The sequence below is a fragment of the Cyprinus carpio genome, chromosome B13 (assembly GCF_018340385.1).
Source record: "Cyprinus carpio isolate SPL01 chromosome B13, ASM1834038v1, whole genome shotgun sequence".
Lineage (NCBI taxonomy): Eukaryota > Metazoa > Chordata > Actinopteri > Cypriniformes > Cyprinidae > Cyprinus > Cyprinus carpio.
Window position 1 is genome coordinate 20887111 of NC_056609.1, and position 23747 is coordinate 20910857.

At 37.6% G+C, this 23747-nt stretch overlaps 1 protein-coding gene across 4 annotated transcripts; it reads right to left on the reverse strand.

Annotated features, from left to right (window-relative positions):
• Positions 1 to 193: 193 nt before the first annotated feature.
• rtn1a (reticulon 1a) lies at positions 194 to 23642 on the reverse strand. Of its 4 annotated transcripts, XM_042737217.1 has the most exons (10): positions 23268 to 23642; positions 16978 to 17760; positions 14690 to 15586; positions 6441 to 6455; positions 3015 to 3222; positions 2786 to 2924; positions 2206 to 2275; positions 1721 to 1767; positions 1152 to 1210; positions 194 to 1060 (listed from the first exon to the last, which is right to left on the reverse strand). In XM_042737217.1, the coding sequence occupies exons 1-10, from the start codon at positions 23455 to 23457 to the stop codon at positions 1021 to 1023; spliced, it is 2448 nt and encodes an 815-aa protein (XP_042593151.1). In that variant the 5' UTR covers positions 23458 to 23642; the 3' UTR covers positions 194 to 1020. The 4 variants fall into 4 exon arrangements, with proteins under 4 accessions (XP_042593151.1, XP_018958083.1, XP_018958081.1 ...); XM_019102538.2 differs by lacking the exon at positions 6441 to 6455; XM_019102536.2 differs by lacking the exons at positions 14690 to 15586; positions 16978 to 17760; positions 23268 to 23642 and adding an exon at positions 10054 to 10363.
• Positions 23643 to 23747: the final 105 nt, after the last annotated feature.

The following is a 23747-nucleotide window of genomic DNA, read 5'->3' on the forward strand; positions in this document are numbered from 1 at the left end:
ATTGAAATGACACTTCTCTCTTCTTCAATCATTTAGTCTGCTTAAACCCACTCCTTTGTTACAACTGTCTACAAGCTCACATTTAAATCTGCCTTCGTCCAGTTAACAACTAATAAATAGAACCAAATCTCACTCTGTCCCATAACAACCTTCTCAGTTCTCTTTGCTATGAATGACAAAATGCAAACCCTCCTACATTAAGGAACATTTATTTTTCCCATTCGTTAATTAAATACAGAGTGCAAATAGTTAAAGACTTTAAAATAACTGAACACTGAACATCGTACAAAGTTGGACAGTTTAGTACAGCTGGAGCTCTGCAGTCTGACAATCGGGTGCCCTAGAGAAGGACCACAAAGCTCGTCTTTAAACACCTACACATATCCCTACAGTTCTGCAAAAATTACAGTTACACATTTAGTAATAACATCTTCAAATTATTGTGCTCGAATACACAGAAAAGAACAAAAAAATCCACAATTCAACTCGATATTAAGAAGTATGTCTGTACACAGAGCCACTCGACCAGTGACGGTGAATTGAAGCGATTAATTGACATGGCAGCAGGAGATTATATGACAGGCATGATTTTCATTTTTTGTGTCACATTTTACAGTAGGAAATATGCACTGCAAAATAAAGCAGAGAGGAAGAGCACTGCAGAGATAGCAAATATTTACTCAAGACTGGACTTCATGCACTTAAATCAGAAGCAATAGAAGAGAGAAGCACTGTGTGTGTCTCCGGTATATCTATAGCTCTACAATCGCCCACAAGGTGTCATTTATGTGAATCAGTGTTAGTTACTTATGCAGGGCTTCACCTGTGACTGGCAACAGTGGGAGGGGGAGGGGGGTATTGGTGCCATTAACTAACATGATGATCTTTTATTGTTAATGTTTTTATTTATTTTTTATTCTTTGAGGTGACATTGGCCTCCTGTGTAGTAGGGGTCCTTCAGTGCTGGCAAAGTTGTAGATTTTACTGGCTATAGTGTTTACTTGAACAGAAGCGAAGAGTTTATTCCTTCTTTTTGGCCCCAGGAACCTTTTCTCTAATCCTAAAAAAAAGCAAACAGAAAATTAGGCAGGTTAATTTTATGTAAAAATAAATAAATAATAGATTTTGAATAATATTTATATAGAACTCACTTTCCCATTATCGAGTTAACCTGGGTGCGCACCAGTCCTAAGTACTGATCAATCTGTGTCTGAAAGAGAAAAAGAGTGAGGATTCACCATACACAATATGAATGTCAAAACAATCAATACTAAAACAAAACAACTATACCAAAAGAAAATCATTCACTATGGAAGCTTGTTTCTGCCATGGGATGTAAAAAAAAAAAAAAAAAAAGCTGATTGAATTACCTTTTTATTTTGTGGCAGAATAAAAAAGAATTACAAGATATTAACTAAATTGCAAGATTTTTATTTATTTATTTTTTTAATCCAGTGATGGAAACAAGTTTACATAATTCACTACTTTCATTTTTTTTCATTTCATTTCATTTAACTGTACATTGATAATTTATTGGATTGTGTACTTAATTCTGAATTATAGGAATAACTTCAAAATTAAAGTTTAAATTTATTGTAGCTTTTTTTTTTATATATAAAGAATCTTTAATAGCATATTATCACTCAAAATTGACATTGAGTATCATGAAATTTCACTGTTATAGGAACCAACATAGTTGTGGGGATTGGGAAAACTTTACCTGGTACTTCTCGTAAACCAGTGGCACGGTAAACATGGAAACCACCGCTAAAGAGAGAACGACCAAGGAAAGATACAGTCAGGGCAACTGAGCAGTGCTCCCAGAATGCTGTGTGATGTCACTTGATTACAGTTGTTTGAGGTTATAACACCTTGACCTACAGCAGTGTGTGTGACATGGAATTTCTGGGTGCAAACGCACAGCACAATAAAAACTGTTGAACATTTCTTAGAAAATCATGTCTTCATTAAGACTCGGCACTGATATAGGAGAAAGGTTATCATTTTCATTTTCATTTAAAATTCCACCAACTGACTTCACCCACTGGAGGAAAAATGTGTACTTTGTATAATAATTGTAATGTTTTCCATAATTACTGCTTTTTTCTGTATATTTGATCAAATAAGTGACACTTTACAAAACATTTTAAAATTTTGAAAACCCTAAACTTTTGAATGGTAGTGTGTGTTTGGCTGTTTTCTTACCCAGAATCAACAGGGTCAGGCCATTAAACAGAGCTCCAACATAGGTCAACAACCACATCAACACTGCAAACTAAGAACACACACACACACACACACTCATATATACTGTCAAATTATCTTCACAGCTTTTAAATATTTAAAGGAGCACTCAGTAACTCTTCCCACTGTCTAACAAAATTAACAGCACTTACATATCTTTAAAAGGATGCAAACCTACATGAGATGAAGACTGCAGTCGTATTACTGACCTAAAACTGCTGCTTTATTCTACATTGGGTGGGCGCCACTCGTGGTTTAAAATAACATGAGCTGAATGCATCGTCAAAAATTATTGGCCACTTTTGGTTCCAAAATATGCCTGGAAATAGTTATTTCCTGTAACTGAAATCTTTTGTGTAATACTCCGTGCCAATAGGTTTCAAGACCACTGTTCAACCAGTGAAACAAAATTAGAGAGTGCACCTTTAATACAAAAGGTTATCACGAATTTGGCTTTCACATTGAAATTGCAATAGTATCACAGAAAATGAGGGAAAGAAATATTCAGGAATGGAATGTTTATCAGCTAGCATGTTTTCACCTTTATGGAATCGACCAGATCCTGAACCAGGAACAGCCTTCGAAGCTCCTTCATGGTGGAGTTGATGTACAGCTGAGTCTTCTCCACATACTTACTGATCTGATCTGCAGACAGAGCGATCTCCACCTCAAGATAGGCCCTGAAAAGAGAGAAGCCATCAGAGTGAATGAACAGATTCATTACTGAATACCTACAGAGGTGAAAGACACAAACTGAGTGTTGGACTAACTTGAAGGGGTGGCCCTCGTCCGTTTTTTGCACTGCCTGCAGGACTGATTTGTAGACTCGGTAACTGATGGTGGCGGAGAGGACAGCCAGAGCGAGATACGCTATGACACTCACCACGCTGAACTGGGTTAAAGAGAACAGCAGCAGCAAAACACTGCCGAACACCAGCCCGGACTGCTTCACATCCCGCCAATGTAACAGATCTACCACTGAAGAGGGGGAGAAAAACAAGTAGAAATGTGATTAGAACAAGAACCTTGTACGTTTGTGCAAAATTTTACAGTGAGAAATTACAGCATGGACCTGATTGGTCAGCATCAAATCTGCACATTCACAGGTTGCAACTCTCTCTACACTTGTTCTATTTTAGTTCAGTAATTCTGCTCTGTAAAACATTATTTACGTAGCCGTCACAAATTAGCAGCTATTTAGTATTTGCACTTATTATGTAATAGTCAGCAGCATTGGCCATTTACTCATCACTATTAAAGAAGGTCTCATTCACTATATGTGAACATGAAATATGACCTTTATTTCTATAGCACTTTATACTACATAGATTGTGTCAAAGCGGTTTCCCAAAGATTAAAAGGAAATAACAGAAGCAACTATGAAAACCCTTCTAAGGAGATTTAAATTCTGCTGTAAAGCAGCTCTCAAAAACAATCGTGTCATTGTATAGCTTAAGTTAGTTCAGATCAATAACAGTGTGAAGTTAATCGATCAGCTATAGGCAGCAATGTTATTCATCTCAAATCAGTTCAGTGTTTTTTTAATTTAAGTTTAATACCAGTGTCAGTGTTGCAAGATGTGATTCAGCTATAAAGCAGCTCTACAGAAAAAATAATGCAACTATCCAGCTTAATTCAGTTCAAGTTCTGTGTGGTCATATAGATAAATTACTTAAAGTTAGGTGTCTTTCAGAACCTAACTAAGCAACCAGAAGGCGACAGTGGAGCCCTATCAGAAATTTCAATTCGTTTTATTTATTTCAATAATTGTGACTTTTACAGGTCTGGAAATCCATTTTTAAATTCTCTTTTGAAGTTTTTTTCTTGACTGTATTCATCGTGCATTTTCCATGAAGAGAAAATGTGTAACCTTGAGGCTATCAGTTCACACCTGTCTACCTCCCACTGCACCTGTTGTCAACTGTTCACACTGTACTGGATTAATTATTGCTATTGGCTAAGACAGTACAAATAGTCATGTTATCAGAAGTGCTGTAATATAATGACCACACAGTGAGCTATGAGTCTTCACCATACTTACATAAACTTTTAGAAATATAGCAGTGGAATGGAAAGGTGAAAGAAGGTTATAACTTTTATATTGCAGATTTGGTTTTGGCAAGTGCTCGAGAATATCCACCTAAAATGGATTGGATAAAAGGCAAAACTTTAGGTTACTATCGTAACCCTGGTTCTCTGATAATGTACCTAACAAGATGTATCTAGTCTATGGTGAAATTATCATCACTCAACATAGGGGAGATCAATTTATTTCTACAGCGTCACTATAGACGTGTACTATCTTAAGTTACAGTGGTAATCCCCCTTGGCGCAACCTAATATTAAGTGTCTTGCTCAAGGTTCACCCCTTGCAGTTCAGACCTTTTGGTTACTGGCCCCGACATGCATCTCACAATCATTTAGATATGAAAATGTACAACTACCGTTCAAACCTACAAAGTAGTCCCACTTTTATCCAGGAGCAAGTCATTCACCAAGTACAGGGAGCATGCAGTATATGCATTAAACAGATTAAAACCAAGCACACTCAATGACCAAATTTAACTTACAAAACACAATGCTCTGTCCTGCTCTAAGACCCAATTCTTAAAACATTCTGGAGCTTGTATTTGCTATTGATGTGAATCTGACCGATGATGAAGAAATAACGTATAAGCTTTCCGTATAAAATTTAGCAGGCAAATATCAGTGCAGTAATCATTATAGTCCAGGATGCTGATTGATCAATATAGAGTCTCCTATAGAAGCCTCTTATAATCATCAAAGCTGTATTTATTTGATCAAAAACAAAGTAAAAATGGTAATATTATGCAATATTACAATTTAAAATACCAGTTTTTTTTTTATGGATTTTCAAAAAACATAACATTCCTGAGATGGCAAAGCTGAATTTTCAGCAGCCATAACTCCAATATACAGTTTTACATGATCCTTCAAAAATCATTCTAATATGCTGATTCACTGCTTCACTGCTCAAGAAGCATTATTTTCAAAGTTTAAAACAGTTACTGCTTCATATGTTTTGTGGAAACTGTGATTTTCATTAATTTCATAAATCTTACTGACTCCAAACTTTTAAACGGTAGTGTACATAGCAAAAGCTATGAACCATCTGTTTGGTCAGCACTGACCCATTCATTTTGACCCATCCATTTGTTCACCCAAAGAGAATTTCTTTGCATTCTTGTATGCAAGTTCTTTCTAATTATTATGATACTTCACAACGAAGCAAGTGTGTAAGATGGTGGACAGGTTTCAAGCACTGTAAACTAGCCTAGGTCGTTCTTCTCTATCTGCTGAAGGAAAACACATTCCACCTTTCCATCATCTCTCCAGCCAAATATCACAAAGACAACACAAGTAGAACTTGTTGCCATGAGAACCAGCAGACTGAGATCTCTGAATCATCTTCAGTCTCTGCGGCAAGCGAGAGCTCCATGTAACTTCTGTATGTTTTCTTTTTTAAGCACCTGTATTTTTACACCTTCTGCTGCTGCTTCGGAAGAAACCGTTACACACTCACAGAAGCTGGTCTGTCACACTCGAGCGTGTGCACCACATCTGTAGTCCCCTGTGTGATTCTCTCATCAGTCCTGCTGGGCTAAATTTAGCCTGGCAGAGTTTAGAGGAGGGCAGAAATATCGGCCATTTTTATCTCGAGATTTCTGCTCGAGTCCAAGTTCAAGATGAAGTACAGATTTCATATTCGACTGATCGTTGAACACACTGTCAATTATTCTTAATAACTTCGTATGGTCTCTAATCAATAATAATGTAAAACAAAAAATACAAAAAACTTTAACACTATTAACAACACTATTAAACTATAACCTTTGATGATGATACTTGCCTGCTCTGACAAATCCTTCAGTTAACTGACTCTCTAAATAGAACAAGACTAAAAATAGCAACGTTCACACTCTTTTTCCTAACACACACCTTTAAGTATTTACTTAACTAAAGCAGACTGATATAAGACTATTGTTGAAGGATATCCAGTAGTTAGGTGACTTGACATGGGACATATAGACACTAAAGCACCACTAAATTCACTTCAATCCATCAAAACCAGTGACATCTGTAGTTAATTCCATCACTATAAACAATAGTCTCAGAGATCCCTGATTTTTATTCTAAAACACCAAAGCTAGCAAAAGACAGAGAGAGCTACTGACCTGAACCAGCCATGACTGCAGACAGCAAGAAAAAGAGAGAGAGAGAAAGAGTGAGTGGGAACGCACACAAAAGCAGAGAGAGAAAGGCAGAAAATGAGAGGGAGGGGGACCGGCTCATACTACCATTGGCTTATAATGGACACACACACCACACCACACACACACATTCATACAGCACACAGGGTGACAAATAGCCCAGACTGAAACACAAATACAGTCAAAAATCACAATTATGTGTGACCCTTTTGCAGAACCTAATTAATCCACCTTGTTTCATATGTCCTATGTGGCGAGTGTGTGTGAGAAGAGAAAAAAAGGGGGCCGCAGCGGTTGCTATAGATACAGTGTTCCAGTTTCCTTTACACACATTGCTTGGGGGCCAGCTTAAAATAAGAAGGTGGTGGTGGGGGGTAATTGTGTGCCTGTGTGCTGGTGTTTAAATGTCGGAGTGTAATTATAGCATCAGAGATGCACATCCAGCTTGACAACCAGGCTAACATTATATCCAACCATTCACTTCCTGAATGAAAGGTCAATGCCACGGGCAAAGGCCTATATGGAGTACGGCAGTTAAATTCTGGAAGTAAAAATCAGATTAATTTTTTTCCATAGGGGTTTCGATTTTTATGGATAAAACAGACTTAATAAAAACAGACTAACTGTGAGCTATAAAAGGTTGTTAATCAATGGCATATGCCACTAAGCTCACATTATTTCAACTTTTTTTTTTTAAATAGTTGTGTTCAACAGCACAAATCCTGGCTTAAAAAAACATTACACACGGTTCTGCAAAAAAACGGCATCAAATCAAAAAATCAAAAAAGGTTGCAAACCTTCAAGCACTGTAAATTATCTAACTAATCTCACTACGCTCTCAAACTACTTAAATGTTTGTATATATATATATATGCACATTTTGCAACAGTTGCAAAGTATGTTGTTTCTATATACGCAATCAACATCTTTAAATCAATATTTATCCATATTTTGTGTTTATTTTAGTTACATTTCCAGTTTGTATTTATTTTAATCATATTTGCAATGCTCTGGATTGTAGTTCGTTCTCTCATTAAAGTTGTTAAGCACAGTCTTGTACCTTTGTCTTTTTATATTAAAATAATTTTTCCTTCAAATCAAATTTATTATATTGTGATTCACCTTGTAGCTGTTTGGTTTGATTCATCGCTTATAACTTTTAATTAAAGACTTTTTTAAAATATTAAGGGGAACCAAGGCAGCTGAAAAAGTTTGGGACTGAAATCGAAATGGTTGAATAACTTAATATACTGTTGTAGCGCATCATAAAAAGATTGTCTTAATCAGCTACCAAAATGCTAAGCAAGTACACAAAACTATGAAATGCATCCTGGACCAGAAGGAGAGCATGTGTAACTGCCATAAAACCTTCTCTGCACTTCTGACCTTCACAATGCCCAAGCATAGTTACTGCACTATATTCCCATTGGACACTTTACTTTTGACATTCCATGTACATTTTCACTCCCTGACTGTCTTTGTTTACCTTGCCACTACAATTAAAAATGAAAATGAGATGTCATTGTATGGCTATTCTGCAGAACACAAAATCAGATTTTGAAGAATGCTGGAAACCAACATTTTGGTTAACACTGACTTCCAAAGTATTGACAAAAAAAAAAAAAAATTTTATGCTCTAAAGTAAGAATGCCATGCAGGTTTGTATCAACACAATGGTGAGTAAATAATGACAGAATTTTCTGTTTTGGGTTGAATCTCTTTAAAACAAGTTAACAGTGCCTTAGTCTTCCCAAATAAACATGACCGCTGTTTTTGTCACATTTTGTGCCAGTTTAAGTTTTAATTTGGGTTGGTAGTAGCTTATTGGTTAATGATCTGGGCTGCTGACACAAAAATCTCAAAAATAGATGACCCAGGCACCAGAGTTACTGCGATCACAATCCGGGTACTCGTACATTTTGCTCCTAATCAAGACCCCATACAACACACACACAAGCCTGGAAATTCCAGAGCTAAACAGGAAATGGAATCCAGCTCCACCAAACGATACAAATAACTGAAATCTGAAGGGAATGTATGTTCCCAATATTTCACTGATTGGTTACACATAACAGGGAAGGGGTGTGTCAAGCTGATTTGAGGCAGAAAAACAGAGATACCTCGATATATATATAAACACAAATAACTAAACATTGATACTGAATTAAAAATGCACATTTCCATTCAAAGGTCTACTAAACCAAAGACTATAGAATACCTTAAAGGGACTTTGACTAAACTAAACTCCAGTATCCCAAATCATGGATATTTCAGGTAAATCTACCACTTCATATTTTACATATACTGTGCTTGCTTTTGTAAAATGTAATCAGGAAGAATATTCTGTCCTGGCTTTAGAAACCCTGTTGTTTTATCCATTATTTAGCACATTAGAGCAATTGTTTTATTTACTTTATTTTACTTTTATTTAATTACTTCATACAGACAAATGTATATGGATGAGTTCAAATAAAACACTTCCTTCAGGCCTGTGAGTGGTTTAAAAATACAGCACTGTATGTTTTATATATTTATGTGTTGCTTTATGCATGTCTCTGTGTGAATGAGAATGCAGTAAGATGGTCTAGACTCTAGAGAGTTTGTTATGAATCATCAAAAAACAAGAAATGATTTCATAGTGATGTCATACAATCATGCAGGGAAAATGTGATGTCATACAAATAGCATACATATAGAGATAAACTGAGTAGAGTAAAAATGTATTTGTGCTGTAAAATGATCACGCTAGGAAAGGATTTAAGACATATCTCCTACGGTTTAGTTTAAAAGGCCCTAAATATATCTAAGTAGGCACCAGAATATATTAGAAATCCTCATGTGGGCTCTTGGCCCATGCCAAAACAACCACCCAGAATACTCTATCAACGTCCTAGAAACCATTAAGAATGACTTACACTGAGAATATTGTCAGGCCAATTATAATGTGGTGAATTTTGCATCTAGTTACAGACAGTAGTTTCAGGAAACACAACCATACACACATACTGTAGCTTTACAAACACAGACTGCCAACACTCACACAATGCAGTCCCCATAAACAGTGTGCCTGCACTCCCTCCCAACACCCTTTATTTAGGTGGACATTTAAATTGTGCCTGCCAGTTTACTAGAACAGCCTAGAGAATCCTGTCTGTTGGTTTTTCTTTTAAAAACTATCCTAGCTCACAATTTCTAAGTCTTGCATGCCCTCCCTCTTTCGTTCTCCAGGTATCATGGATGCCTGTTGAAGAGAATGATGTAATCAGGATGGGTGTGACCTGGTTGCTATAGCGACAGCCTCATCCAGCGCTGCTGTAACCGCGAATGAAGATAAAAACAGCCTCAACTCCGAGCCTAATCTAACGACACAGCGGGGTTACCATATCAGCATTACTATGAAGCAGACAGACCACCTGCCATCCCTCATCCCAAAACAGATGCCTCTCCCCTCTTCTCTTTGTCCCACCGGCGCAGAGACAGAGGCTTCATGTAAAACGCAAAACCTAATACAGCATAAAACACACAAGGCGTTGTACCATAAAACATGGTTTTATACAGACAAACACGAGATCTGTACCCTGCCCTCTCCAGCTGCTCCAGGTGCACTCTTTCTTCCCTTTATCCATTTCAGTCGTTTCTCTCGCTGCGGTCGTCTTTCTCTTTTCCCTTTCGCAGATCTTATATCTTCCCGTGGCCCACTATCTCACGCGTCCGAACGGCATGAATGGCCAGAAAGGAGAGAAGAGAGCAGAAGAGACACAAGCTACGTTACTGCTACTCGGTGAGGAAACGGACAGAGAGAGAGAAAGAGAGAGGCGCTGCTCTGCTGGATGAAACGGTAAACACTGCAGCCTCCGCCGCAAAGAGCGGAGCGTACCATATGCAAGGCCCCACCCTAACAAAGCTAATACATAAACATTAGCGAAGTCACGTGACCACGTTGGCATTGTTGTCGGTTAAAATGGGCGGAGTCTGCTGGGTTTTTAATCTTTCTTTTTTTTATTTTATCGCATTCAAACTTTAAAAGAATAGCAGGCTAACACATGTGGAAATAAATATCCTTATCCTCATAACGGTTAACGATTTACAAATATTAATTCAAAATTATAGTAAAAATTATAGTTACATATTATTAATATTCTCATTGCAGAGAAACAGAGACTAAACAAATAGAGAAACATAGAAACAAACAGCAAAAGAATAAAGCAAAATAAATAAAAATAAAAATCCTTTATGGGATAAATAGGGATAGCTTAATTTAAACATTTTATAATTTTTGGACACGTCACAGTCGTGTGTAAATTAATGAATTGATGTCGTTTTGTATTTATATTGTTAAATAATAATAATGGTGATGATTATGCACAATAATATTTCTGAATCAGTAAATAATAAGGTATTTCACCAGCAAGAGTCTTGGCCACTGATCTATAATAGAGAAAAATAGAGAAAGTCGATAGTCATTATATATAGATCAGTGGTCTTGGCTTATTCATTTTCATCATCATCTTCTGTCTCCTTCAGCATCTTTTCTTCTCTCTAAGGGCTCACCACGGTAACAGCTCAAGCGCTCGCGCTCCCGTGTTACCATGGCAACAGGCTGATCTGTGCTGATCCAGATTGTCTCAGAATTGCAATGCAATGTAGAGCGTTGTTGTTTTAATGTTTTGATATCACCACATTAAAAACACCAACCGGTTCACACGAAGACATACTTCCGCATTACTGTGATCTGTTGGTAATGTTCTTATGAAGTTTTTCCATGATAAAAACCTAAAGCTGTGTTACATAAACCGGCGGTCTCTCTCGCCCTCTGCAGGTGCTTTACGGCAGCGCTGCCGTAAAGGCGTTGACCTCTTTTTCTAACATTCCAGAACCTTCATTGTCAGTCACCACACAATGACTGGAATATGTGTTAAAATGCAATTCACAACATTAGACTTACATATTGCCTATCTATTATAAAACATCTTCGTCAGTTAATATGTAGCTGCCTGTAATTTTGTAATATAAGAAATTAATGAATAAAGGAAGCAATATAGCAAATAAATATTTAATAAACTGCTGATCCTTCAGACAAAATGAAGAAAAGCACTTCATAATGCTTGAATCATCATACGTGCACTGTCCCCATTTTACAAGAGGATTATATATATATATATATATATATATATATATATATATATATATATATATATATATATATATATATATATATAAACTGTTTATATATATATATATATATATTCTAGAAAGAACCACTTGATCCAAAACAGTTCATATGTTCTAATGTTCATTCCTCCCACTGCTGTCACAAATTCATGTCACTCAGGTTCACGTAAACACTGAGAGACAGACTAACTCCTGAGATCAGCATGTTAAGAGCTGTGTTCTGGTTCTGGAGTCAACAGTTTCATAAACACACACTCCTGCTATGAATGTACAAATAAAGAATTCCAGCTTTATTAATGGGCCTACAGAATATTTATTACGAGCAACATCAGCACATTTCAACATAATGTTGTTTAAATGTGCAACCTTAAACGGTTTTAAAAAATAATGACATGAGATCTGCAATATCTTTTGGGTCAAAATGGTGGGTACACCATTGCTTGAGCTTTTTAGCTTTTTCTTTGTTATTTTGAAGTTATGTAAATAAACCAAAGAGCAGTTTTTAAACCCACCACTAGAGGGAGATTTCCCCCCTAATTCAGCCTCAGTCGACCTCAGAAAAGAGTGGATCTGTCTGTGGCTGTGTGCCTGGCAATGTCAATGACTTCACAAGCAGCATGTTTGTATGAAGGAACTTCACAATGAAACTGATTTCATACCAGCTTTCAAGGCACCATGATGCACTCTCAGAAAAAAAAGGTACAAAAGCTGTCACTGGGACGGTACCCTTTTAAAAGGTACAAAAATGCACCATTTAAGTACTAATATGTACACTTTAGGAACAAATATGTACCTTTAAGGGTCTAAAATGCAACTTTTGGGGGTAAATGAGGTACAACGGTGTACATTTTGATAGGGTACCATTCCAAGTGTCAGCTTTTGTACCTTTTTTTCTGAGAGTGTGTAATGATGTTTAATGATCTAAAATACATTCTTGTGAGCTTTTGTGATAAAAAAAGGCATTTAATGACTAAATGGTGAATTTATTGCTAGAAATTTTAACATTTATGAAATCATTTACTCCATCGAATCATAAACCTATGCCGCTTTCAAAATAATGACAGGTGAAGGCATCTTAGACAGGATGTTACACAAATACTGGATGTTCTTTAATGCCTTACGTAAAGGCTGCTGATTGTGCTTTTGGACATAGTCATTGTCTCTCAGACTCTCCACTATTGAATCAAATTAGTCCTTGTAACATAAGCAGGTTTTTCTAATTAATCTTTAATGGAAAACACCAGCTGTGACAATAATCTGCTCAGCACTGCTTCCACTGAGCATTGTAGAATTATGAATTGGCATGACTAGTACGCATTCAAAGAACAGATAATAAAGAATGAGAACAGTGAGCTACAAAGCAAATCCAGGAAACTCTTGATTTAAATTAATACTTTGGATTCAATACAATAAAAATTAAGGTTTATTTTTATTATATATTAAAGAAATGGTCTCTTGTGAATCATAATGTGTTTCTGATTGATTCAGACTGTAATTCGTTATTCTGAAATATAAGTTATTATGTGTGCCATACTGTATGTGTTTAAGTCACTATAAGAGACGACTCATGAGAGTCCTTTGTTTGTGAATCTGAACTTGTACACAACCCAACAGAAATACATTTCTTGCCATTATTTTGTGGTTCATGTTTTTTATTGCATCACATTCAACACTCAAGTTAAATATGACTTTTTAATTTTTTTACTTTTGTCTGGCATGACACTTTTGCAAAAGGAAAAAGATTATGCTAATTATAATAAATTCTGAATGATCTACATAAGTAAACTACTGATTAAGTAAACTCGTGTTCCTTTTAAGCTTCTATGATCATAACATCTATTTAAAATAGTTTTTGCTTTGAATGTGTTTTGAGACACCACTTGGTGATAAACAGGAGATGAGCTGGTACTCCCACATCATCACTTCATGACACTCACCACCTCTCATCACAGCTGTCAGGCAGGGGATGTTCTCTGCGTCACAGAGCTAATGTTAGCTCGGTTCCAAACCTGCAATCATCTAGAACAGTGGTTCTCAAGCTTTTTGACTTCAAAGCCCCCACTATGTCCAGCACAATATTTGAACGTCCCTCATACTGGCTATTAGAGATATTTCCTCTAGCATTTTGCTTGTTGCCAGTGGGAATGTTAACATAGTAAGGTAATTAAACATTTGTTTTCAATAAAAAATAATAGTTAGTGAGGGGGAAAAGAAATATGATGTCAGTTTGCATCTGGAATTTTTTTTGTTTTCAGCATATTCATTAAGCTTCATTGGAAGTATGATGAGCCTTGGTTGAGAACCACTGTCCTGAACTCTCTGGCTGATACTCTAAAAGTATCCTTAGGATCTAAACCACTAGGCCACGGGGGAGTCGTGGTCTAGTGGTTAGAGAGTTTGACTCCTAACCCTAAGATTGTGGGTTTGAGTCTCGGGCCGGCAATACCACGACTGAGGTGCCCTTGAGCAAGGCACCGAACCCGCGACTAATTTTGTGGACTAAATGAAAAAAGTTACTGTCCATAAATATTTCTTAAAACTGTAAAATGCATTATTTTCATTTTAAAATGTCTTATTTAAAAATGTTTCTATGATAGTAAATTTAGCTAATCACTAAAGTGGCAAAGTAAACCCATAGTGAGTTTTTATTTGAATTTTCTTTTTGGTGGCTTAATATGAAAAATAAATGATGCCAAAAAAAAACCCTTACGCATTTGATCTAAACCATTAACTAAATGTTACAGTCATAAATTTAATTTACCCTCCATCGGCAAGTTTCTCTTATAAAAACTGTTATTGTAGTAGTATTTACAATTATATTACTTATTAATTTATAATTAGCAATTCTTTTTATATTTTCACTTTTCACACTAAGTTTCAGTCATTTTAATATGCTAATTAGCTTAAGTTAATTTTGTTCATCTAATATTTTATATTTTCTCTCTGTTATTTCAGCTTTATTTCAATTGACATGTTTTCTAATTAGTTATAGTTATCAATAGCACTGCTGCTTGTAGGAAGAATAATGCAATGCCCCTTACCTTTCTGTCTGTTGATGTTTTGGAGGAACAGGGACAGATCAGGCTCTTTCTCTGTGGTGGAACTCACGATACTGCTTTTGCTTTCATTCTCCTTCTCCTGACTGGAATGCTGCTCTGGAGTCACTGTAGAAGTTCCCATTACTGCAGGCCTGGGTTTGGTGGACCAGCTGTCCTCTGGTTGCGGCTTGGGCTTTTCAACAGGTACGACTTTCTCTTTTTCCTTCTCTTTTTCTTTCTCTGTTTCTCTCAAGGTGCTAGCTGGGGGGTCGATAAAGGGAGAGGCTGTAGCGCAGGAAGTCGAAATGGGCTTAGAAGACGTGACGTCTGTGGTCAGGGGAGAAGATATTTCTGGAGGTTTTGGGGCAGAATATTCTTGCTCCCTCTTGGGACTTTCCTCAGAAGCTGATTCGATTAGCAGGTCGCTGTCGAGCTCTGCCTCCCTTTCCTCTCTTAACAGACTGTAGAGCGGTGGGTTGCTGGATTGACCAAAGCCCCCCTTGGAACCCACAGAGAGGTCAAATGGGTTACTAGCACTGACCTTGTTGGTTTGTGGCTTGTCAAATGGGATACTAGCTTTATCGGTGGCAGATGTGTAGCTGGTCTGCTCAAACGGGTTGCTTGCTTGACTGAATCCACCTTTTGCGGGTGGGGTCTTAGATGTCAGATCAAGTATTGGCGAATCAGGTTCTTCAGCCACTTGCTCAATTTCTGAATCTCCAGACTCATCTCCACTGCCTTGAAGGTCTTGAGCCCATGGGGACGAGGGTTTGGCTGTGCTCTTGATGTCCTGGGCTTCAGGAAGATTGGGATGAGAGCTGATGCTGCTGGAATCTTGGGTGGAGCTCACAGACTTCATTCCTGCAGGCTGGAACAGCACATCAGACGGAGACTCTCGACCTGGAAAAGAGAAAAGTGACAGAAATGTCAGAATTCAAGAACAACTAAAGTATAAGTATTAATTATATACTGAAATAAACGGCAAAATTTTAAATGATAAGGTGGTATTAGAGGCAAGATAATATCACGAGTCACGACTACAGATCCTTGCTCCTTTACGCTTAAGGAAGATTAAGGAAAGCAGTTTGACACCGTCGTATAATAAGCACACTCGTGCCCTAAAGAGAACAGCCTGGAAAATGGAGCGCAGCTGGAGGAAAACAAAACTACAGGTATTTCATGTTGCATGGTGGGAAAATACCCTATCCTACAGAAAAGCATTAAAAACTGCTAGATCTGATTACTTTTAGATCTCTTTTAGAAGAAAACAGGTATGTATTCAAAACAGTGGCTAAATTAATGAAAATAAAGCACCAACAGGCATTGACATTTCCCAAAAGCACAGCAGTAATGACTTTATGAACTACTTTAATTCCAAGATCGATACTATTAGAGATAAAATTGTAACCATGCAGCTGTCAGCTACAGTATCACATCAGATATAGATATAGATCCCCTGAGGAACAATTCCACTCATTCTCTACTATAGGAGAGGAAGAATTTTATAAACTTATTAATTCATCAAAACTAACAACATCTTTCTTATTCCGAGGTCACCGTAGCCACCAGATCCAATCCATATCCAGCCCAGATGGTTGATCAGCACCTAGAGACGACCTCTATAGCCCAGAATTTCAGCGGAGACCAGGACAACTAGATGAGCCCCAGAGACAGATCCCCAGTGAAGACCTTGTCTCCTAGAAGGCCATCGGGACAAGACCAGGGCAACCAAATGAGCCCTCTGCACAATCTAACTTTTCTGCAGCATGTATCAACCTGCTGGTTTGAACTGAGCTGGAAGATGACATCACTGAATTCAATGATGAACTGCCTTTAACTGAAAATTGAGTGTTTACTATTGTCCTTTTGCATTGACACACTATTTTCCTATTTAATACTGTAAAGCTGCTTTGACACAATCTGTATTGTTAAAAGCACTATATAAATGAAGGTGACTTGACTTGACCTGTCTATCTATCTATCTATCTGTCTGTCTGTTTGTTCGTATGTTAGATGTTATTAGAGGCAAGACATCTTTCAGTTCATCTATCTTTAACTACCATTACATTTTGACACTTTTTGAAAGCTTTTTGAAACTTTCAAACTAAGCTTGACAACTTTGCTTTTCTAATTAAAAAAATAGTTACATTAATTTCAATCTATTTTAATTATACTGCCTTACTTTCAAATTGCAATCTGCTTGCTAATAAAGAAATGGATTTGGAAAATAAAAGGCTTTCTATTGAATTTTGAATGGTGCAGCAGGTGCATCACAAGGGGACGGGATCTACCTGTAGGGGAGTGGTTAGGGGAATGGTTAGCTGAGGAGGCTGCGCTGTCATCCTCTGGTTCTGACAGTGTTACCGTGGGAAGACCCTGCTGACCGAAACTGAGCACGCTCTCTCTCTCGAACATGCCCCCTTGTGGAGACACTCTCACCGGCTGGGACTCTGTTGTAACGGTGATCTTTACAGGACTGGCACTCTGTGGCGTTTCCATCCTACGGTAAGATCGGTAATCTGCCATCTCTTCATCCGAAGGATCCTCCACGTACGGGAATGCGTGCTGCCCACCGGCCGAACCCTGACTCTTCACCTCTGTATCTTCAGATCCAATAGGGCTCTTCTCCAAATAGCGACCCAGGTCAAAGGGGTCATGGCTGGATTCTTTATTTTCCTTTTCATGTGTCTTAGGCTTGAAATCCTGAATGTCATCTTCGTCTTCTTCGTCATCATCTTCATCATCTCCATAGCCAGACATGAGAGGCTGCTGCTTGTTCTTGGCATTGCCCACACTTCCAAAATCACAGAGGTCATCCCCCATGTCCATGTAGTTGTAATGGTCAGTCTTGTGTGAGCTCTGCAGGGTCGTCTGATGGTCTGAGGGGTCACCTGGGGTCATGCCGATGCCGGAGTCGGTCCCGGTAGGAGCAGGTGGGGAACGGTTGCCCTCAGTGGAGAAGATAGAGGCACCATCATTAAAAGGATTAGAGGAGGACTTTGAGGAAAGGAGAGAGGTGTACAGATCACCCTCTCCTGATGATGACTTCATAAACATGTCAGACAGAGAGTCACCTAGAGAAAGAGAGAGAACATAAAAATGTTATTAGTAATCAATGGATGGACAAAATGGAAATGGAAAACTGTTTTATATTTTTTATTGAATTATTTATTTATGTTTGTGGTAAAAAAAAGAAAAAGAAAAAAAGATTGGATGTAAAAATTATTTGCATGGTGTTTGTTTCCATTATTGGCTCTTGAATGTTTGCATTTTTGTGCTGATGCACATAAAACAACATAATAAAATAATAATGTTTTTTCATATGATAATATGCATTCAAACATAAATTTTTTTTTTCCAAAAAGCAAAAAAGCATGATATGGTACTCATGGATTGAGTTTTAATCTAATAATCCCTTGTGATTTTTGGTTGGGGGTTGGGGTATGAATGCGGGGTCTGAGTCTGAATGGGTTAATTGTAATTTAATATATTTGTAATTTAATATATTTGTTTAGACAAAAGTTTATTTGCATAGAATTCACTAATGGCAATAATACATAAAATATATTAGAAGAGCTCTTTATATAACACTTTAAAGCACATAGATGTCGACTCCCTGCTGAGCCCTGTGCAGGAACCAGAAGTCATATTTACTACATTTAGATATGTAGATGCTCATGGACTTTTAGAGTAGATAAAGAGTAGATTTATGCATCTACATATGAAGTGAAGAAAAGACAATAGACAAAGACAGCCCCACACAGAGAAAAGACACAAAATAAAAGAGCTTAACAAGAATCTATGCAGAGAATCAACATGAAAGTCGATTATTTTTTCAGAAGTGATTCCTACTGGACTAAGAAGAAAAGCAGATAGTAAGTTTGAACATGTAGTGATATTCAGACTGGTTGGATACTGTGAACATACACAGCTCCCGAAGACACAACTGGAAACATCTGCTCTGTCTCTGTGAAATCAGTTGAGTCTTAAGAGGATTAATGAAAGTTGGACAACGAACCCTGTGACTGTTAAATCTCCGATAACATGTGCACATCAGCCTGTGCTTAAATTACGGAAGGAAATAACATCATAATAGACCAATGGCTGACTGCAGTTTGGGAAAAGGAATGATATGATTCCAAAATCTATCATGCCATCTTGCTGTCTGCAGCTTTTATAGACAGCTGTCTTCTAAGGCAGCATAGCAGTGTTGTTATTGTTGACTAAAATAAAACTGAAAATATTACAAGTCATCTTCAGCCACTGAAATAAAGCTGAGATAAAATATAAATATTAGATAAAAAAAAAACAACTTAAATGAAAATTAATGCTGCCTTGGCAGCTACTGTACAATAACTACTTACAAAAACTAAATCTGAATTAAAAAATAAATTAAAACTAATATAACAACAAAAATACACATACATTTATTAAAACTTAAACTAAAATAAAAAAATATAAAAATAAAAGCTAATTCAAAATTGTAAATAGTACTATATAAAAAAATATTAAATAATACTGCAGCATGAAATGGAACCAAGTAAGTAGCAACTTTTAAGTGGCAGGAGACTCAACTCAACAATAATGTTTGGCATTAGTATGTTGCTAAGCTCATAACCCAATACTAAAATATAAAAATATATCTCACAAACAAATACTTGGAAAAAACAGTCACTTTTTAATCAGAACAAACTGTTTTCACAAATCCTTTTCAGTACCCAAATAAGCATGATAACACTTATTATCAATATATCTTTCTCTTCCTCCACCAACTTTGATAGATTTTTAACACTGAAAAGTGCATAATGGAAATGCCTTCTCAATTTTTGTTTGTACATTAAATGTGGGAATATCAGACAAATGCGTATGTATCTGTATTCAGTGACAGCCCGTTTTTTCAGCAACCTTGGTTCTGATATTTTTCACATTCATTTAAACCAGACATTTTAAAAAAAATTTAATACAGGATTCTAAGCTACAGACCAAAACAGCCACAAGTGAAAAAAGTTCTCTGACAAAGACAAAATTTGTTTTATGGGTGTGGCTGAATTCTATAGAGCATCCTAATTGCACCATTTTAGCAACATTTGCACTCCCCCACTTCACATATTCTGCACAAACGTAGAGTTGATGTTCATGTTTATTTTGTATTTTATATTTTTATGTTCCTAATTTATTTTTTCAGCTCTTATTGTATAGATTTTACTTGTCTTATTTTAAAATTGTTTATCTCATTGTTCTATTATTTATTCTTGTTTTTCTTTTGTCTTTGTCAAGCACTAATTTACCAAGACAAATTCCTTGTATATGTTAACATACAGTAGGCTACTTGGCAATAAATGTGATTCTGATTCTGATATTTTTATATAGTCAGAGTAGTATGCTTTTCTGAATTCAGCCAGTGACTCGATCACTTCATTTGCAATGCTTGCTGGTAGTAGGCGGACACTGCTGAGCTCTTTTGGCAAGACTCACATTTCCATGGTAACAGTGACTTCTCTGATTGTTGGAGGATTGTGGGTAGTGTAGTTCTTTGCCAGAAATTAAGGGGACAGCAGCCTCAAAAATGTGCATTTTGTACAGACTCTCATACATACTTTCTTTCTTCTGTGGAATAGAAGACATTTTGAAAAATTACTGTTTTGTGGTATATACAATGAAAGTAATTGGGGTGCAATGTTATTTGGACTTCTTTTGTGTTCTGTAGAATAAATAAAGTCACACAGGTTTAAAATGACATGAGGTAGAGTATATGACAGAGTATTGATAGAAAACATCATTTTACAATGAAGCTGAAATCACTTTGACTTGTCTACCACCATTTTACAGCATAATTCTAGGTTAAAGGTTTATACAGTTCATTTCTCTACAGTGTTGTGCTCTATTCGAGATGTCCTTGTATGCTAACCGCCTTTGGCTGAAAGTGACAGAAGGAATGGTCTTTTCACATTCACCCTGAACTGTTTGTTGAACTCGCTCGGCCTCTCTCTCATGCCTGAGTGACTTTGTGAATGCAGACAGACAGTACACACCAGCATTCCTCCTCGTCTAGGCCATTCCTCTCAGCGTACTAGACAGGCAGACAGAGAGAGAGACAACTAGGGAGAGACAGACAGTCAGAAGTGGATTATGGTGGACATATTGACATGCGTGAGCGATGTTACTGGTGGTGCGATCAGAGTTACGGGATTTCTGTTGTGTTGAGCCGCTCACCACGTGGACAGATCTTTTTCCAGCCTGTCTTTTAAAGATCCGTGAGCTCACAGGCTTGGTTACTGTAAAAAAAACTGTGCGATGTCTCACTCTCACTCAGCCTATAAATAGACCTCCCTCTGTTTAAATAAAAAGGGAGAATGCTAAAGACAGAGCCAACTACAGCCCAAACCAACATTGTATGAAAGACAGGAAGAGAGAGACAGAGAGAGAAAGAGAGAGGGAGACAAAGGGAAGAAACAAGAACCTTACCATAGCCAGAGTGTGAAAGAGAGAAAGAATCTTTGTGTGAGTGCATTTAAATGTGTTAAGGAAAATATGTGTATTTGGGCTTGTGTCCATGAGAGGAGGAAAGACTTTGTGTGTGTTTTTGTGTATGTGCAAGAGTGTGTGTTAACGCTAACCAGTGCATGGGGGAGCTGAGGGATTTCAGGCCCTGGCTCATGAATATTTGAGCATGTGAGAGAGACTGTGCATGGGCGTATGTGTGCATGCAGTTTCCCCATAGCTAATAATAGCACTCTGAGCCATAAAGGTGGTTCAATCAGACTCTTAATGGACCAAAGAGCACCTGCAGAAGCAGAAACTGACAATTAGCAACAGTAAAAAGCCATGAAAGCGAGCTGCGATGGCTTTCTGTATGAAAGTTTGAAAGCATGCGTGTGTATTTCACCTTATGTATATTACATGCTACTGTATGTGTGATAGGCTGTAGTCCCATGTCTCCACTCTGAAAGGGTTTCTATAGATACATCGCTACTTTAGCTGTCACACTGATCCATAGAAACACTAAAAGCACATTAAACAATGCAGCATGTGGTACAATTAAAGTACGACTTTGTCTGTCTCTGTACCTCAGATCATGTACACTTCCTTTTTGATAAGGTTCTATGTTTTATTATTGTCCGATATTATTGTCTGAGGTTTACAGTGCAGGATAATAATTTCTTGATGAGATGTTGTTCATAGCATCAAAATAAGTTTTTTTTTTTTTTTTCATTTTTCATTTTTTCCATATTTATGGCAATAATACAAACTTTACCCAACATGCTTCCATAAATGTTGACATCCTAAACTAATATGAGTCTGGGATATACGTTTCTTCCACTCCTCTTTGTTTTATTAACCATGCCATACTCAATACACTCTCTAGTATCTATAATACTACCTAAATACCGATAATATTCTCATCTCTAAAACAGTGGTGCACTCAGTTATTTTTGTTTATGCATTAGGACCAGCCAATATGGTGATCATGTTTGAAATGTAAGCTTTTGTTACTGTTCACAGTCCGCCACAATTATTTCATTCAGTATGCAAATGTGTCCAACAACAGGAGTAACCCAGACAAAATGAGCACTATTTGGCTGGTCATGTGATCTCAACACGGTGGCCCCCTGAGATGGTCCTCCATGTAAAATAGATTAGGCTACTGATGTTACTGGAGTTGTCATTTCAAAGGATATCATTTTCAAGTACTACTCATTAATTTCTTTGTAGAACTTATTTATTTGTGCACTTTTAAGGTTAGACTCAACAAACCAGATGTAAATGACAACATTACAGTTTATACTGAAATACATTAAATTGAATGTGAATGTTTTTTTATTTTATTTTATTATACAACAGAAGGTTGAATCAGCAGGGCTGGCAACTCTCGTTTCATTTTTTTTAAATAGTTTTATGTTTTCATGATTTCTTATGATTTCAGTCATATTTCTTTATACGATCTGCTTACACCCCACACACAGGTTAGGTTTGGGGTGGACCTTTTCCTTACAAACCGTGTAAAATAGCTGACATTTTCTTATTAGGTCTGGCAGTGAATTTGAAGGTTGTACTGCTGTTGTCACTGCTGTATGAACTGTCATATTGAGAAGTTTTAATAGTCTGGCTATGTGCTGCATGAAAAGGTTTATTAGAGGTGTGGACAATGCCCAAATATTGAGCCATACCCTGTGATTTAGAACAGTGAGACAGGCCGAGGAGAAGAGAAGGCAGAGAGACAGGCAGTGAGCACAAAGACAAAGAAATGATGATTACTGAACACACATCATGATCATAAGAGTTCTGTCAGCGTGATCGCTTAATTCTAAACGCATCAGAGAGCAACATAAGAATGTTTTGTTTGTTTTACTGTGTGTGTCGTTTGTTTGATCGTGTTATTTGAACTACCACAGTTGCCTGGAGCGCACTGTGCGTCTGTGTACGCAGAGACATCCAGGCGCTGTCACACCCATGGCCTGCTCTGTCTCTCTTCATCTCCAATTCATCAGCAGCACCAGCTTTTGCTTCATCTTTTCTTTAATCGCCGGCACGGGTGTCGCCGCTAAAACACAATGCGTAATTATGAAAAGCCCAAATTTACCTGTAGATGCAGTCTCCATGGCAACGCCGCTAGCCTCAAAGGGATGGAATTGTTGCTTGGGCGCGTGCGGATCGTCCCGCATCTCGTCGAAACAGGGCCCTGCGCTCCCAAACATCCCGTCCTTCTCCTCCTCCTCCTCCTTGAACCATTTTCCATCCAAACCCGGCCCCTCGCTCGAATTGGCGGACATGCTTGCAGTAATCGCACGCAGAGAGTTTGTTCGGAAGCGAGAACGATTGTGTGAGATCGCAGATTCAAAGATGTGACGCGTAATATGGCCGATCCTGACCGATGCTTCCCGTCTCGCAGCAGCGGAGCCAGTGGGCTCGATGTGTTTGGTTCGGTGTCTCGGAGCTGACGTCACTGTATCTGTGCGGCTCGCGGTTGGCACGGATTTAGGACGGAGAGCGACATTCCGGTTAGAGGACGGTCCGTGTGCCACGGGCGTGGTTCTAGCTACCTCACAGTACACATAATACG

What these genes read in the sequence shown, in the direction of transcription:
- rtn1a (XM_042737217.1), bottom strand. Translation starts at nt 23,457, where the DNA reads ATGTCCGCCAATTCGAGCGAGGGGCCGGGTTTGGATGGAAAATGGTTC. An exon ending in GACGAGGGCCACCCCTTCAA is followed by an intron (nt 2,925 to 3,014) that starts GTTAGTCCAACA and finishes CTCTCTTTTCAG; the next exon opens with GGCCTATCTTGAGGTGGAGA. An exon ending in GTTAACTCGATAATGGGAAA is followed by an intron (nt 1,061 to 1,151) that starts GTGAGTTCTATA and finishes GCTTTTTTTTAG; the next exon opens with GATTAGAGAAAAGGTTCCTG.